Source organism: Ambystoma mexicanum, chromosome 10, assembly GCF_040938575.1.
Source record: "Ambystoma mexicanum isolate Mex_15411 chromosome 10, UKY_AmexF1_1, whole genome shotgun sequence".
NCBI classification, from domain to species: Eukaryota; Metazoa; Chordata; class Amphibia; order Caudata; family Ambystomatidae; genus Ambystoma; species Ambystoma mexicanum.
Window position 1 is genome coordinate 1683532796 of NC_090932.1, and position 15432 is coordinate 1683548227.

The window sequence follows — 15432 nt, forward strand, 5'->3', positions numbered from 1 at the left end:
GGCCGAGGGATCCCTTCTGCGAGGAGGCAGTGTCGCAGCTTGGGTGATGGTGTCGGAGCGCTGCATGCCCTGGTCATGCCTGCAGCAGTAAGGGTATATAGGGGGTGAGGTGGGCTTGAATTCTATTACATTAAGCAGTCATAGTAAAAATACTACAGCTCAACAACATGGACAGAAGTCTTTTTACTATGTCTTTGCTTAATATAACAGTGTGCAAAGCCTGCCCTGAACCAGTTTTTGAGCACTCAAGGGCATTTACTGGGCATATGAGCTTAATTTAAGTGTTCTTTGTCAAATTACAATACTTTTCGGGATGATGTCATCATCTCAGAATGTGTTGTAATTGGACAAAGACTACTTAAACCCATGTACCTACTGAATCCGTTTTCATTCCAATAAAGGTGTGAAAGTTATGGTTTGTACACAATTATATGCAGGGTGATAGTAGAAAGACTTCCAAGCACCCAGGTGAACAGGAGTCTTTCCACTATATCTGTCCTTGATCAAATACACTGCATAGTCTTACATGGCAAATGCTTGTATGTTGGCACAAAGCCAGCACAGGTATGAATACTGGCAATACGTGGGCAAAGCCATCATGAGTGTGTTCCAAGAGTCTTGAAACTGACATATTTTTCTGTCTCTTCTGTATCCCTACCAAACATTCTAGCACATATGTGTTGCGAACATTCTAGCACATATGTGTTGATCAGAATGCTGCATGTTTGGTCCTCTGCAGAGTTAGCGGTTTCTATTTGCCCTCCTTTTCTTGGGCATTATGCCTTATTAGCAATTAGTCAAAATAAATAGCAATGATACAAAAGAAATATGAGTTAAGCGACTTGACGCCTGCTCGTGGCATTGTTGCTTTGAGGAGAGGGGAAATGCCTCTGATTTTTTTATCATTTGGGTGATTGTGCTAATACCCAGGAGAAGTGCAGAAGAAGGCAATGATGAGATAAACCCATATTTAGATAATACAGCACACTTGGGTAATAACATGTGGTATCAGCACATGAAAAAGGTGGGAGAGTGCACGTCTAAGTAGAGTTCCTATGTCTGTGCTCTCATTCCGTATGCTATGGGAACCTCTAAGATATTCATAGCTACTGAAGTACCAGTGCAAAGAGCTCATTGCCTCACGCACCTTGCACTCTCCCCCAAATAACATAAAAAAGACTCAGGGGAAACTTTAAATGGCCCGAGATTCGTCCCAAAATCAAGGCTTACGACAGTTTCACAACCAAAGAATCTCATGGCCTCCATGTTGTACCTCCTTTGGGATGAAACACACCACGCTTCAAACTACCTTGACAAACCAAACAATTATGCCTTTTAGGTAGTACATACAATTATAATACTTTATTAAATTCGTAATTCATGAACATATTCATATATTCTTAAAACTCAGTGCATTGCACATGTCTATTAAAAAAACATCTTTATATAATTTTCTATTTTTTAGAATTTAAAGTGCAATTAAATCTGAACACCTAAACATGTACCTTTTAAAATGCAAAATATAAAACCCTATACCGCAACCTATTGTGCTCATATACTGGTTGCCTATACAATATAAACACTTCTAACTTGTACACAAGACAGTCCCTATCTTGTAGGATACTCTCTTACAACACCCTATACCCTTAATAAATGAATCCTCATGTGTACTGACATGTGGTTCTAAACAACTGAATAACTCATTGTTAAATGCTGGCTATTATACAACATATTGAAAAACCTGACATGTTTCGTTCTTTTTCAGTAGTTAGAGATATATAAGAACTTCTACAGGGGCAAAAAATAAGAAATTTATCAAAAAGACACAGGTCTTGACATTTTAAACACCATATATAAAATATTCTTGCTTCTTCGTGGTGCACTTAAAATACCCGTAATGGCATTCACAAATAATGCTTTTAAACCGATGGGTAGACTTGTCTTCTTTGTAGACAAAAAAAGATCCTTAAATAGCGGCTCCCTTCCGCCTGAACTTGATCTTAATCAGACGGTCTTCTCAGGTGTAGTAATCCAATCCCATGGCGTTCGCACTGTATGCGTGTTCTACCGCAGAGGATTACCGTGGGCGTGCGCGTCTTACTCGCGACCTTCCAACTCGCACAGAGTCCGGAAGACGTATGGCTCTTGTCCACACGATTCACATTCCTGGCCACCTGATCTCTGCCAGACCAGAGGACAGTTCCAAGGCAGAACAGCGTCCTTCGTATGGATAACGGAAAAGACATCTCAAAGAGAGATAACTATGTGCAAGAATTAAAGACAAGAGAAAAGCCAGAATCAAGGAATCTAGTAATAACATATGGACAGCCTGGAATAAGCGGAGCAGGAATCAGAAGGGAAGAAAACAAGATGCTAAATTGTCAAGGCAAGAATAAAGAAGAAATACAGAGATGTTGGGAACGAGAGGAACAGTGCTGACTCCAGAAGGATGGGCTGAAGGCCTGATTGTGTGTAAAGGAGCAGCATTAACTGGATATTTTGAGCCAGTTATAGATACTGGGGAGAATGAATGCAAGCACCACTGGTCAAAGATTGCAAAGTTGTTGACATGAGTCGAGGATAAAGGAGGACCATTGCAGATAGTACCTCTAGCAAGTGCGTCCTTGTAATTCAGAAATAATGGCACGAGGAAAGTTGGAGAAAATCATCAGTGTGGACGAATTCTTGATGTACCAGGCATGAAGGACGGAACAGTAGTTCTGATCGACCCCTTTTGGGCCAGTGGGTCCAGAGCCTACATGAAGCTGCCCAAAGACTGGGGAGGGATGTGTTCTATAGCGCTTATCCATGTTCCAGCATTAGTGATTCATAAGAGTGACCTGAATATTGGAGAATCTACAAAAGCAGATGCCCATTTGAGGAGCAGAAGAACACTCAAATTCCTCAACCGAACAAGGAGGGAGAATTATTTCTCTGCTAAATTGATAGAAGCCTTTCATGCTATTCCATATGAGCACAGGTTGTTCAGCCAGACCTCAGCCATATTTGCAACTATCTTTATGCCAGGAATCCAGACAATGCCGAATATGAAGTGGTTACAGATCACTCACTGGGAGCTCCTGCAGAAATCAACACTATCATAAAGGGATTCAATGCGATCAAAGCAGAATTGAGGGCCATAAGACTGATGACCCTCCAGAACAGATATGTCCTTGATATGATCACATCAATGGATGGAGGAGTTTGCACCAAAATCGGAGAATCATGTTGCACGTTCATACCTTCTCATGATGATGAGAATGGGACCTTGACAGAGGCCAGAACATTGTTGACGAAACTGCACCATCAAATGGAAGATGAGACAGAAGATATTGCGGATGACAGCTGGTTCGCGTCTATCTTCTCCTGGGTTCCACAATGGATGGAAAATATCTTCAAGTTCATTGGAGCAGTATTAGTGATGGTGAAGTTTGGATTCTGTGTGATTAGGTTAATAATCACACAGTGCAAGAAGACAGCAAAGAAAGCAGTAGGAATGAAGATCATGATCGATGTTGAGTCAGGGTTTTGACCCAAGGAATTGACAGATGAAGAGAACAGAAAATATGTAGAGGCCAGCATCTTAGCACCTGAGGGAAGGAAGTTCCTGCATCCCAGAAATCACAGGAAGTATGTGGGAAAATGGGTTTACTGTAATCCGAATGGGCAGTGCATCTACACGACCTGGAGTATAGATGAACATGTAAAATCAGCAGGCTCCCTTACGGGAGAAGAGAAGATCTGGACTCTGAAGAAACACTTTTTCAAAAGAAGGTCCCAGGATCTGGAGATTGGTGAAGGAGTTGTCGATGAATAAACGAGAGGGGGGAGTGTAGAGGAGCAGCTGAATGCCTCTGCAGGAAGTCCCGCCTCCATCTTGCCTATATGTTGGAAGCCAGAAATTGCGACACGCACAACACCAGTGATGGTACCTATACCATGGCGAGTCTTCGAGAAAAGGTATCCGTTGAGAAGACCCTATGTGATGTATCCTCGTAGAGATGACAGTCTCTTGGAGGAGATCCCTGAAGGAATATGATGATGAGAGAAAGAGAGGATGGTGACGTCACAAGAAATAAGCGTGATGCACAGAGAAGAATGGTCCAAAAAGAAGAGATGTATAGTCCTTATAGAATCTGACGATGAAGTAAAGAATCGAGTAAACGTTCATATGCGGAATGAAGGTTGCACGTGTGAAGAGCACTGCACAAAATGCAAATCGTTTTTATAACTGTACAGATGCAGCAATGTAAGTAGACTAAGTAATCATAAAGGATGGCTATACGTAGTGAATAGAGTGCAGGTGGTGCCGCCATTATATAGAATTCTGGACATCGGTGTCAGAGATTTAGTAGGCTTACACCAGTGGAGAAGGGAGGATCGGAAGGCTGTGTCACAGTAAGAAAACTAGCTGAAGATCGAGGAAAGGCCTGGAATAGTTGTCTGGCCTGATGTCGAAGGATGGAGCAGCCCAAAACCGGTTATCTATCCTTGGAGAACAGTGGATGTGGGAAGTTGAATCAGCCCTTGTTAAGGTGCCAAGTATATTAATTAAAGACAAGTAAATGCTGCAAAACAGGCCGAAATACGGTCTCCTGTCGCATAAGCAAAGGATGAAAATAGGAGTTGGGCATGCAGACCTGAATTGCGATAAGGGTGTGCCTATACTCCATTTTATTCTCAGGAGCAATGATATTTTGCAAGGCCAAGTTCAAAGACAATGTGAATGGCAGATGACATGAGTGCTGAGAAATGTTGGGCTAATTGGGTAGGGAGGCACGGTCAAGACCACCCATTGACACCTTGGGTACCAGTTTACGTGCTGCTAGTGAGCCGAATGTTCTAGGCATGGCACTAGCATGCCTACCAATGGTAGAAGGCCACATAACAAAGGGCCTTATAGTTTGAAAGCAATGATATACCGTGTACTGATGAAGATGACTTACGTTGTCCACTTACTGTAGAGACCCAGATCAAAACCCAATCCCTTAAATGAAGTTTACTTAGATGTTCCCCTTAAGCCAACCACAACTCCCCGTAGGTTTTTTTAGTTTGCCATGTAGTATGACATCACAAATGACAAGTTTATGCTATAAAAGATTTATTTTTTATGAAATGCTTTGAGACTTATGCTGTGCGACGTCTGTTGATGTCCGTTGTAACTCCCTGTTTTAGACAATTGAAAAGAAAACAGTTGGGAGAGACTTTTTGCCAACTTCCTGAGTCGGTCTTATTATTTGGTGTCAGAGTTATTCTGCATCCCATCCTTGCATGACGTGTTACTGGTTTAAGGTCCCCCCGTGGGTTCAATCCTGCTCAGACAAGCTAACACTTCCGATCCTTATACTCTTTTAAAAAGGGAAATTGGTTGGCAACAATGATGGATACATTTTCTTAATGTATAGCTATCGCCCCGTCCCGGAGTCCAAACACATTTAAGTCATGTGTGTTTGCCCGGCCCCTGTTTTCTAGATCTTTCTCTTCAATTCATAGCTCCTGCAGTCAGAGACCCTGCTGAGCTGGGTATATTGAGGGGGCGAGTGGCGCTTGCCCATACACACCATATTCAAGTCGTGCTTAAACTGCTTTTGAAAGCTTCTTGGAGCTCGAAAATCGGAATGAGGCTGAGACATCATAGGTTTTAATGTAAAAAAAAGCCAAAGTTACCCTTTATTTTTGCTCTTTACTCTTGTGACTTTTTCAATTTATTTCCCTTTCAGGAATCCTGAATAAATGTTGTGTCTATTCCTCTTCCTAAAAAACACTAGTATGTCTAGCCATCTAAATTGATACTTTTCGAAATTGCCTGAATAGTTTCACGTAAAGATTTCTTTTCTTTTTATATGATATGATATGATATTTTATTTGTATCGCGCTCGTACCCAAGTGTTTCAGAGCGCGAAAGTTAGAAGTACTTTTTACAAGTAAACTTTACAGCATTTATATCAATATGTGTGTAAAGTGTTGACGAGGGGGTCATGTGTGTTCCATAGAAGGGGCATTATAGGAGTGGCCTTCGCCATCAGTTGGCGCTCTACAAATCGAACAGGCGCAAACGTTACGTACAAGGAGTAATGTTTGATCTTTTCCTTTTTTGTAGTGACCGAGAGCCGGGGACTCATGGACAGCTTGCAGAGGTTCTCATCACTTCCTGTATATCTGCCAGTGAGATATCAGATCAGCAATGCCGACGTGTCCTTCTTCCTCAAGGAAAGCAACCAGGATGTAACGAGGAACTCTTCTTTGCAGTCAAGAGTGGAATCGTTCTTCGTCTACAAAGCCAAGAGCCCTCCAGTGTTGAACGTCAGCTACGGCCCTTACTGGGTGGAACAGGCCCTACCACAAGAGCTGATGTTGACTTCCAGCGCATTCAGTTCTTCCAATGGGTTTACTTTTAACTGGAAATTGAAATCACAGATTATCGTAAGCTCCATATATCCCAACAGGCCCAAAGTCCAGGCTTTGTTCTACATCACCGGTAAAGACTGGGAAGATGACCGGTCAATGGAGGTCTTGCCCTGTGTGAAGTTGGTGGCTCTACTGGACACCAGAGAAGTTGTGTCCAGCTGTCGATTGAAAGGCGACCTAGGGCTGTGTGTCGCTGAGCTGCAGCTTCATCCAGGGGTCTTCCGTTCCCCATCGCCGACGGAGGATGCAAAGCCAACGCTCCCACCAGAGGGGGTTCCTGTGGAGCTTTATCATTTCCTCTACGCGACCGATGGAGATTGTTCTGCTGAGGATGGCCAGTGGGAGAGCAGCTTGCGTCTCGGTCACATTAATGGGCAGGCTTCGCTGCCCATGGAGCGAATTGGCAGCGTCATCGTGTACCCCAATCAAGATCGACTTAAGGTGTCGGCTCTGGCACTGGATGCCAACATTGTAATCCATTTGCCACTGGAGCCTGTGAGGGAAGGGCAGACGGTGACCGTCCATGTGTTCACGGCGCGTGACCCAATTGCAGATCAATTCAAGATAAGGTAATTTACAATATTAAACCTTTCCTTATGCATGGAAAAGTCAAATAACCGAATGAGTCAAATCTGGTCAAATGTGTTGTACTGCATATTGGTCAATCTAACTATTCAGCATCATAAGGCCTTCCGTCGGTCAATGCTGTTGAGGTTTCTAGTAAAGCTTTGCATGTGACACTTGATCTTTGCAGACCTTACATTTTCTGCAGTTACACTATCCCTTTTAGTATTGTCTGAGAGGACCTTTGTATCCACATTGTCTGAGTTTTTCCTGCCAGGTCTACGTCTGAGCTTTGATCTTAGATACTCAACTGTTTGCGACACAATAGACTATTTCTTCATGTCTTAGAACACACTTGGAACATTTGCATTGAATCGTGGAAGTTTTGCATGATGAAACGTCCACCTTGGGTGAGACTTTGGCGAAGATGAGTCAATCACCAGCAGAAATACCAGTAATCTCTGTCCCGTCCATGGCCGCCATTTCCAAGAGTTGTCCGTGCCCTAATTCTAATAACATGCTTGAGGATAAAGTCTTCTGATTTAACTGTAATATGTGGACTGGTCTGAACCTCTGGCTTTGAATTATTTCATCTTTGTAATGAGGGACTTCAGAAACAATTCTGAGTCTCATTTCTAGGTGTTTATTGTTATGACTGTACATCTGTCCGGCATCTGCTTCATTTGAACAGGTTCAGCTCAAGATGACCGCTTAGGCTGTCCCCCAGAATCTGCTCCCAAATGTCTATGTTTGATGGAAACTACAGTGCAATGTTTAATTTGGAAGAGTTTCAGCGTTACTATTTGGACAGTAGAACAGGCCATCTCAGCTAAGAGGTCACAGGTGCCACAACCCCACCCACTGGAAGACCCTGGAAGTGCAGCTCTAGGTCAGAGCCACTGAGCATTGCATTTCAGAGATTTAGGGAGCATTGATCCTGAGACTTTAGTCACTGGAGGAGAATGAGAGTAAGAGAAAAAAGAAAGGACAGAAAGGATTGAAGGAGAAGAGGAATGCACCAGCCCTTGAAATGTGTGAACGCGTGAATGGACAGGGTCTAAGAGATGAAAAGCAGATATATAGCAGGGCCGCATGGGGAGGGGGGGCGAGAGGTGCTCGGCCTATCCTAGTATAATGAAGGCATGATTGACCGGTGGGCGTTTGGATAGACTGTGTCCTATGAAGATCGAGAGAGGTCAGGGACAAAGTAGTCCACAACATGTGTTGCTTGTGAATAAAACCTTTTCAGAAAGCGGGAAAAGGATCTAGAGGAGGAAGAGGATTCTAGCAATGAACCCGGCTTCGCAATGGATAGTTATAATTAGGATATGATATGATATGGCATTTATAACGCGCCTATACACAAGTGTTTCAAGGCGCGACGCGGCAAGGGAGGGGGAACAAAGGGAGGACAGACAGCGATCCTACTAGGCCAGGTGTCATTCAGATGGCGCAAGCGCAGGGATTACAAGGTACACACCGAGAAACCGGTCATGCAGCCTTCGAGGAATGCCTTGGAGGTAAGGTTGTTAAATAATTCCTGGCAGGGTTGCTAGGCCAAAGGAGACATTCAGGAGAACCCTAGGAGGGCATCAGTCCAGTGAAAGGCCAGTATGTAGAGGTGGTCTGCCACCTTCACAACTGGCTTTCAGGAGAACTCTAGGAGGGCAGTAGTCCAGTGAAAGAACAGTATGTAGAGGCTGTCTGCCACCTCCAGCACAGGTTTTCAGGAGAACCCTAGGAGGGCATCCGTCCAGTGAAAGGCCAGTATGTAGAGGTTGTCTGCCACCTGCAGCACAGGTTTTCAGGAGAACTCTAGGAGGGCAGTAGTCCAGTGAAAGGCCAGTATGTAGAGGCTGTCTGCCACCTCCAGCACAGGTTTTCAGGAGAATCCCTGGAGGGCATCCGTCCAGTGAAAGGCCAGTATGTAGAGGCTGTCTGCCACCTCCAGCACAGGTTTTCAGGAGAACCCTAGGAGGGCATCAGTCCAGTGAAAGGCCAGTATGTAGAGGCTGCCTGCCACCTCCAGCACAGGTTTTCAGGAGAACCCTAGGAGGGCATCAGTCCAGTGAACGGCCAGTATGTAGATGTTGGCTCCCACCTCCAGCAGGGGCTTTCAGGAGATCCCTAGGAGGGCATCAGTCCAGTGAAAGGCCAGTATGTAGAGGCTGGCTGCCACCTTCATCACAGGCTTTGAGGAGAACCCTAGGAGGACATCAGTCCAGTGAAAGATCTGTATGTAGAGGCTGTCTGCCACCTTCATCAAAGGCTTTGAGGAGAACCAGATGAGGGCTTTAGTCCAGTGAAAGGCCAGTATGTAGAGGCTGGCTGCCACCTTCATCACAGGCTTTGAGGAGAACCAGATGAGGGCTTTAGTCCAGTGAAAGGCCAGTATGTAGAGGCTGCCTGCCACCTCCAGCACAGGCGTTGAGGCATTCCTGCATTTCCAGGGTGCCCTCAAGCGATGCCCGAAGGAGCAGGAGAGCGCATTCTTCCACTTACCCCCTAGGCACCTAACAGCGATGAATGCAAGGGTCGGAGCAGTGGAGTGGGCAGACGGATCCCTCTTGGCCTGAGGCCTGGCTCTTCTGGAAGTGAATCTGCATAATTCAGCCTTTCCTACCCTTCCCAAAGTGGGCTGCACTTACCTCGTCCTGTTAATAGGGGGCAGCAGGGAAATCCTACGTTCAGAAGGGCTGTAGCGTCCGCTTTTGCAGGTCTACAGCGAGCGATGTGGACTCGTTCTTGAAGTGAGCTTGGCTATTGTGCATTGTTTAATGATTTGGGGGGCTCTGGGGTGCTTTGCCATGTTCTCGCTACTTAGCAGCCCTTGTCTTTCTTGCAGAAGGCGACATGGCATTGCAAGCATAACATACACTGGTATGATATCGCGTGGTATATCGAGGTCCCACAACATATTTGCTTAACATTACTGGTTTTAGACCCAGAAATGAAAGGGGGGGGGAGGCTGGAGAAAGGATAAGTAAATATAGACCCAGATAATATGAAAAATGAGCAAAACTCCCTTAAATGCAAAGAAATTGACGTCAGTAAAAAAAAAAACATTTGGAAGGTAAATGTACATTAAAACACAGGGATGGAAAGAAGGGGAAATGTGTATGTGTGAGAGTGGAACACCCCCAGCAAGGATGACAGATGTAGAAAGAAAACAAAACACTGGTTTATTCACCAGCAGCATAGATGGGGAACCGAGCAGCACCTAGGCGGGTACATCCTTCATTAACCTTTTCAAATCACAAACAAGATTACATCAAAACCAATGGATGCACATAGTGAATTGCACCAAAGCAGACCCCGGCATAAGCATTTCTCAAGCAGCATGGAGGGGTGCATTTCAGAAATATCTAAAGGGGCACCTGGCAGCTCCCTGATCTGCCCAGGTAATCAAGAGTATAAATACCATCCCTGGAGCTACGCTCAGAGTGCTACTTCCTCCAGTCTGTCGCATATTCTCTGTCCTCCCCCTGGGGTGGAAGTACCTTGCATACCATCCCTGGAACTAGGCTCAGAGTGCTACTTCCTCCTGTCTGTCGCATATTCTCTGTCCTCCCCCTGGGGTGGAAGTACCTTGCATACCATCCCTGGAACTAGTCTCAGAGTGCTACTTCCTCCTGTCTGTCGCATATTCTCTGTCCTCCCCCTGGGGTGGAAGTATCTTGCATACCATCCCAGGAACTAGGCTCAGAGTGCTACTTCCTCCAGTCTGTCTCATATTCTCTGTCCTCCCCCTGGGGTGGAAGTATCTTGCATACCATCCCAGGAACTAGGCTCAGAGTGCTACTTCCTCCAGTCTGTCGCATATTCTCTGTCCTCCCCCTGGGGTGGAAGTACCTTGCATACCATCCCTGGAACTACTCTCAGAGTGCTACTTCCTCCAGTCTGTCGCATATTCTCTGTCCTCCCCCTGGGGTGGAAGTACCTTGCATACCATCCCTGGAACTACTCTCAGAGTGCTACTTCCTCCAGTCTGTCGCATATTATCTGTCCTCCCCCTGGGGTGGAAGTACCTTGCATACCATCCCAGGAACTAGGCTCAGAGTGCTGCTTCCTCCAGTCTGTCTCATATTCTCTGTCCTCCCTCTGGGGTGGAAGTACCTTGCATACCATCCCTGGAACTAGGCTCAGAGTGCTACTTCCTCCTGTCTGTCGCATATTCTCTGTCCTCCCCCTGGGGTGGAAGTACCTTGCATACCATCCCATGAACTACTCTCAGAGTGCTACTTCCTCCAGTCTGTCTCATATTCTCTGTCCTCCCTCTGGGGTGGAAGTACCTTGCATACCATCCCTGGACTGGAACTACGCTCAGAGTGCTACTTCCCTCCCCCTGGGGTGGAAGTACCTTGCATACCATCCCAGGAACTAGGCTCAGAGTGCTACTTCCTCCAGTCTGCCTCATATTCTCTGTCCTCCCCCTGGGGTGGAAGTACCTTGCATACCATCCCTGGAACTAGGCTCAGAGTGCTACTTCCTCCAGTCTGCCGCATATTCTCTGTCCTCCCCCTGGGGTGGAAGTACCTTGCATACCATCCCTGGAACTACGCTCAGAGTGCTACTTGCTCCAGTCTGTCGCATATTCTCTGTCCTCCCCCTGGGGTGGAAGTACCTTGCATACCATCCCTGGAACTACGCTCAGAGTGCTACTTCCTCCAGTCTGTCTCATATTCTCTGTCCTCCCTCTGGGGTGGAAGTACCTTGCATACCATCCCAGGAGCTAGGCTCAGAGTGCTACTCCCTCCTGTCTGTCGCATATTCTCTGTCCTCCCCCTGGGGTGGAAGTACCTTGCATACCATCCCTGGAACTAGGCTCAGAGTGCTACTTCCTCCAGTCTGTCGCATATTCTCTGTCCTCCCCCTGGGGTGCAAGTACCTTGCATGCCATCCCTGGAACTAGACTCAGAGTGCTACTTGCTCCAGTCTGTCGCATATTCTCTGTCCTCCCTCTGGGGTGGAAGTACCTTGCATGCCATCCCTGGAACTACGCTCAGAGTGCTACTTGCTCCAGTCTGTCGCATATTCTCTGTCCTCCCTCTGGGGTGCAAGTACCTTGCATACCATCCCTGGAACTAAGCTCAGAGTGCTACTTCCTCCAGTCTGTCTCATATTCTCTGTCCTCCCTCTGGGGTGGAAGTACCTTGCATACCATCCCAGGAACTAGGCTCAGAGTGCTACTTCCTCCAGTCTGTCGCATATTCTCTGTCCTCCCTCTGGGGTGGAAGTACCTTGCATACCATCCCTGGAACTAGGCTCAGAGTGCTACTTCCTCCTGTCTGTCGCATATTCTCTGTCCTCCCTCTGGGGTGGAAGTACCTTGTATACCATCCCAGAGCCTTGATTGGACTTTTCTTTTCTTTTTTACTGTTCCACTGTCTTGTTCGCGTCACTGCTGGTTCTCCTTAACACCCCTCTTGCGAGTATAACCTTCCCTTGCCCCTCGTTACAACAAAAGACGAAGGAGGTATATGGCTTGTTTGTCCCTCTTTTAGCTTCATGATTGCACTGTGTTTTGGTTTGTAGGAGTGTGAGGGCTGACTGGGCCTTTGTACCCCTAATCCTGTTAGCAGAATCATCCAGTTCGTCACTTGGTTCTCAACAGGTGATCCCCTGAAAATGAAAAACCTCCCCTAAATTTACAAACAATAACTTCTAGGGCCTCCACGGAGCGTTAGAAGTTCTTGCTGTGAGGGATTAAGACCGAAGAGGTATTTAAAAGAGCCACGGTTTTCCGTCGTTGAAAGTGTACTTAAACACACCAGTTCTGGTTTGTGCAGTTAATGTGCAGTTATGTCTCGGGAGGATAGCTCAGGGGAAACGTGCCCACCTTGGAAACAAGATGATCACACAGAGCAACGCAGGTTCCATCCCTGGTCCGTGCTTAGAAACCTCTGGGTGTTAAGCGCGTTATAAACAGCCAATCATATCATTAATGCATATTATTGTATGGGGCGGGGCAAAGGAAGTTGTTTTTGTGAAGTTAACTGTTTTCTTCGTTTTATGGATAAAGACACATTTAGTGCTGCTTGCCATCATTCAACTGTTTTAAACGGCACTGATGACACCTAATAGAACCTGGTACTTCAGTATCAAGGAGAAGCGTGTTTTGTTTGCATAAATGGCAATATTTCTGTTAGCCATATTTCCCACTTCCTGTGGTGCGCGTGATGTATTTGCGGCGCTGCCAATCTTGACTACATTCGCACTTTCCAGTTTGTATTGATGCAGTGGCAACAGGTCAAGGGGTTTACATGTCAGGGTTATTGCAGTTCTTTAATCAGTTGTAAGAACTTGGGGGCGGTGGGGGGGTGATTCTCCACACCTCCCGATCAGTGATACATTGCACAGAAGGTGGGGGTAATGGTTTCCGCCAGGTTTGCCAATCCAAGGGATTTTGGTGGATTTCCACGGTGGGTGGGTAAGGCGGGGCAGACTTTGTGTCTCCGCCAGCCTTGCCGATCCGCCTGGCAATTCTGCCAGCGTGAGATTCCAGGGCTGGCGATTATGCAGTGGACGCCTCTTCAATCTGTCTCTAGTTACCATCTGGGTAAGAAGGAAGGTCCCACAGGAATCCGGTGTAATTGACCCCCGCCCCCCTTCCGCCCCAATCGTCAATTCCCGGAGGCATTTTCATTTTATTCCCAACCCGACCAGAAAAGGGAAGAGTAAATGCATCTTCGCCTGTATTTTCCTCTTTACATTTCCACTCTGTTTTGAAAATGGCCAAAATTGCACGCAGAGGACCTTTTGCACTTAAGTGCAAATGCGCACGTTCTCCTCCAGGGCAATTTAGGAGATCTATAAAATGACCGCCCTTTGCTGGTAAAATAGTGCTCGTTTTATTGGGGCAGTGGGATTATAACCTATAGGCGCTTTACTGAAGCTTCGCACACTCGGCTAGTTTGTGGGATGCGGGACTCGCCATTCGGACTCTCCCTCCCCATTCCAGGGAGTGGCCAGGGAGTGGCCAGGGAGTGGCCAGTCTGGATTCAATACGTGCCCTCACTTGTGGCTTTAACCCCTTAAGTGCCATGGACGAGTATGCTTCTTTTTTGCATAGACATGCTCTCAGGTTTCCCCAGCCCAGGCGTGAATAGGTCATGAAATCCTAATTAAGACATGAGGGTCCCAGTAGCTCTGCGCCAAAAGGATGCCAAAGTTGAGTTCCAAATGGTATTTGTTTTGAAGTCAACAACAGCCTGACACGTGTTTCGAGCTTTCCTGGCTCTTCTTCTGAGGCTTATGTCCAATAGAAATAGAGCCAATTAAATATGGCAGGATTGCCTGTTCTGCAAGAAACTCTGATGTTTCACAGTTGCGGCGAATTCTGGTATCGAAAGTAGTTGCTTCATGAAATCCTACTTTAAGTCTTTGCATTCTGGAATGCGTTCTTTTGCCTTTCCCATTTGGAATTGAGAACTACAAGTCCCAGAATGCCAAACAAACTCTGCAACTGGATGAAGAACTTACGCATGGCCTGAGGAAGCTTCAAAGCTCTGCATGTAGAGGATACAATGTAAATAGAAATGTGATTTTAATTGAACTACGATTTTGTAGCTTCGTTTATTAGCTGTATATCTGTTCTATTGTGACCTCTGTAAAGTGCTCAGCTGCTGCTCAAAGCCAAGTCCGCGCTCAATAAATAGCATATTAATAATAATAATTAGCATATCAGTTTCATTCTGAATTATCTTGGGCATTCGCAGGTCTCTCATAGGGAACCATGAAAGGCTGCTGTAGCCTGTCTGGTGCGGTTTACTCTTTTGCATTCTGGGCATTGTAGTTTTTTATTTATAACAAAAAGAAAAACTACAAGCCCCAAAATGAAAAAAAAAAATAACACTGAATGGGCTGCACTCGCCTGGTATGTCTCTATTGGAGAATTTGGGGAATTGGTTTGGGAACCTGGTGGGGTTAACACTCCCAACAAAACATTCTAGGTCATGGCATGTCAATACGCCTGTACAACAAGACTTAAATCTATAACTAATATTATGACTGATAAAAAAACAGATCTCACATTAAAGCAAGCTGACAAGACATGTCAAGACTTGCAGGTGAGGGGAGCTGACGCGTTGCACGTGCCCCACACAGGAACCCACTACAGACCCACAAAGTCTGTTCCCCAGAAGAGTTCAGCAGGATCGAGATCACAATGCGAAAGAACCTCAAAATGGCGGCATATGACCCACAAGTCCGGAGCTGCAGAACACATGCTCTCGTTGCCACCTTCTGGACGCCGGTGAAGGCTGACTGGGTATTGTCCACGTGGATCTTACCTTGCTCCATTTGGATGTGTCAGAGGCATCGTGGCGGCGCCCTACTCTGCCATTGAACGTCTCCAGTGGTAGAACCGGGCCATGATTAGCAGCAAACGCTCCCAGATGTGGTGTCGCGCGCTATAATTTAGGCATTTCACAGTATTGGGGTCTTGAATCTGGGCCTCGA

At 46.1% G+C, this 15432-nt stretch overlaps 1 protein-coding gene across 1 annotated transcript in view; it reads left to right on the forward strand.

Annotated features, from left to right (window-relative positions):
- The window catches only part of TMEM132B (transmembrane protein 132B), a 2267570-nt gene that overhangs the window by 348020 nt on the left and 1904118 nt on the right, over nucleotides 1-15432 (forward strand). The window contains exon 2 of the mRNA XM_069620122.1: nucleotides 6101-6977. Coding sequence (XP_069476223.1) covers nucleotides 6101-6977 — 877 coding nt within the window. The remainder of the gene's footprint in view (nucleotides 1-6100; nucleotides 6978-15432) is intronic.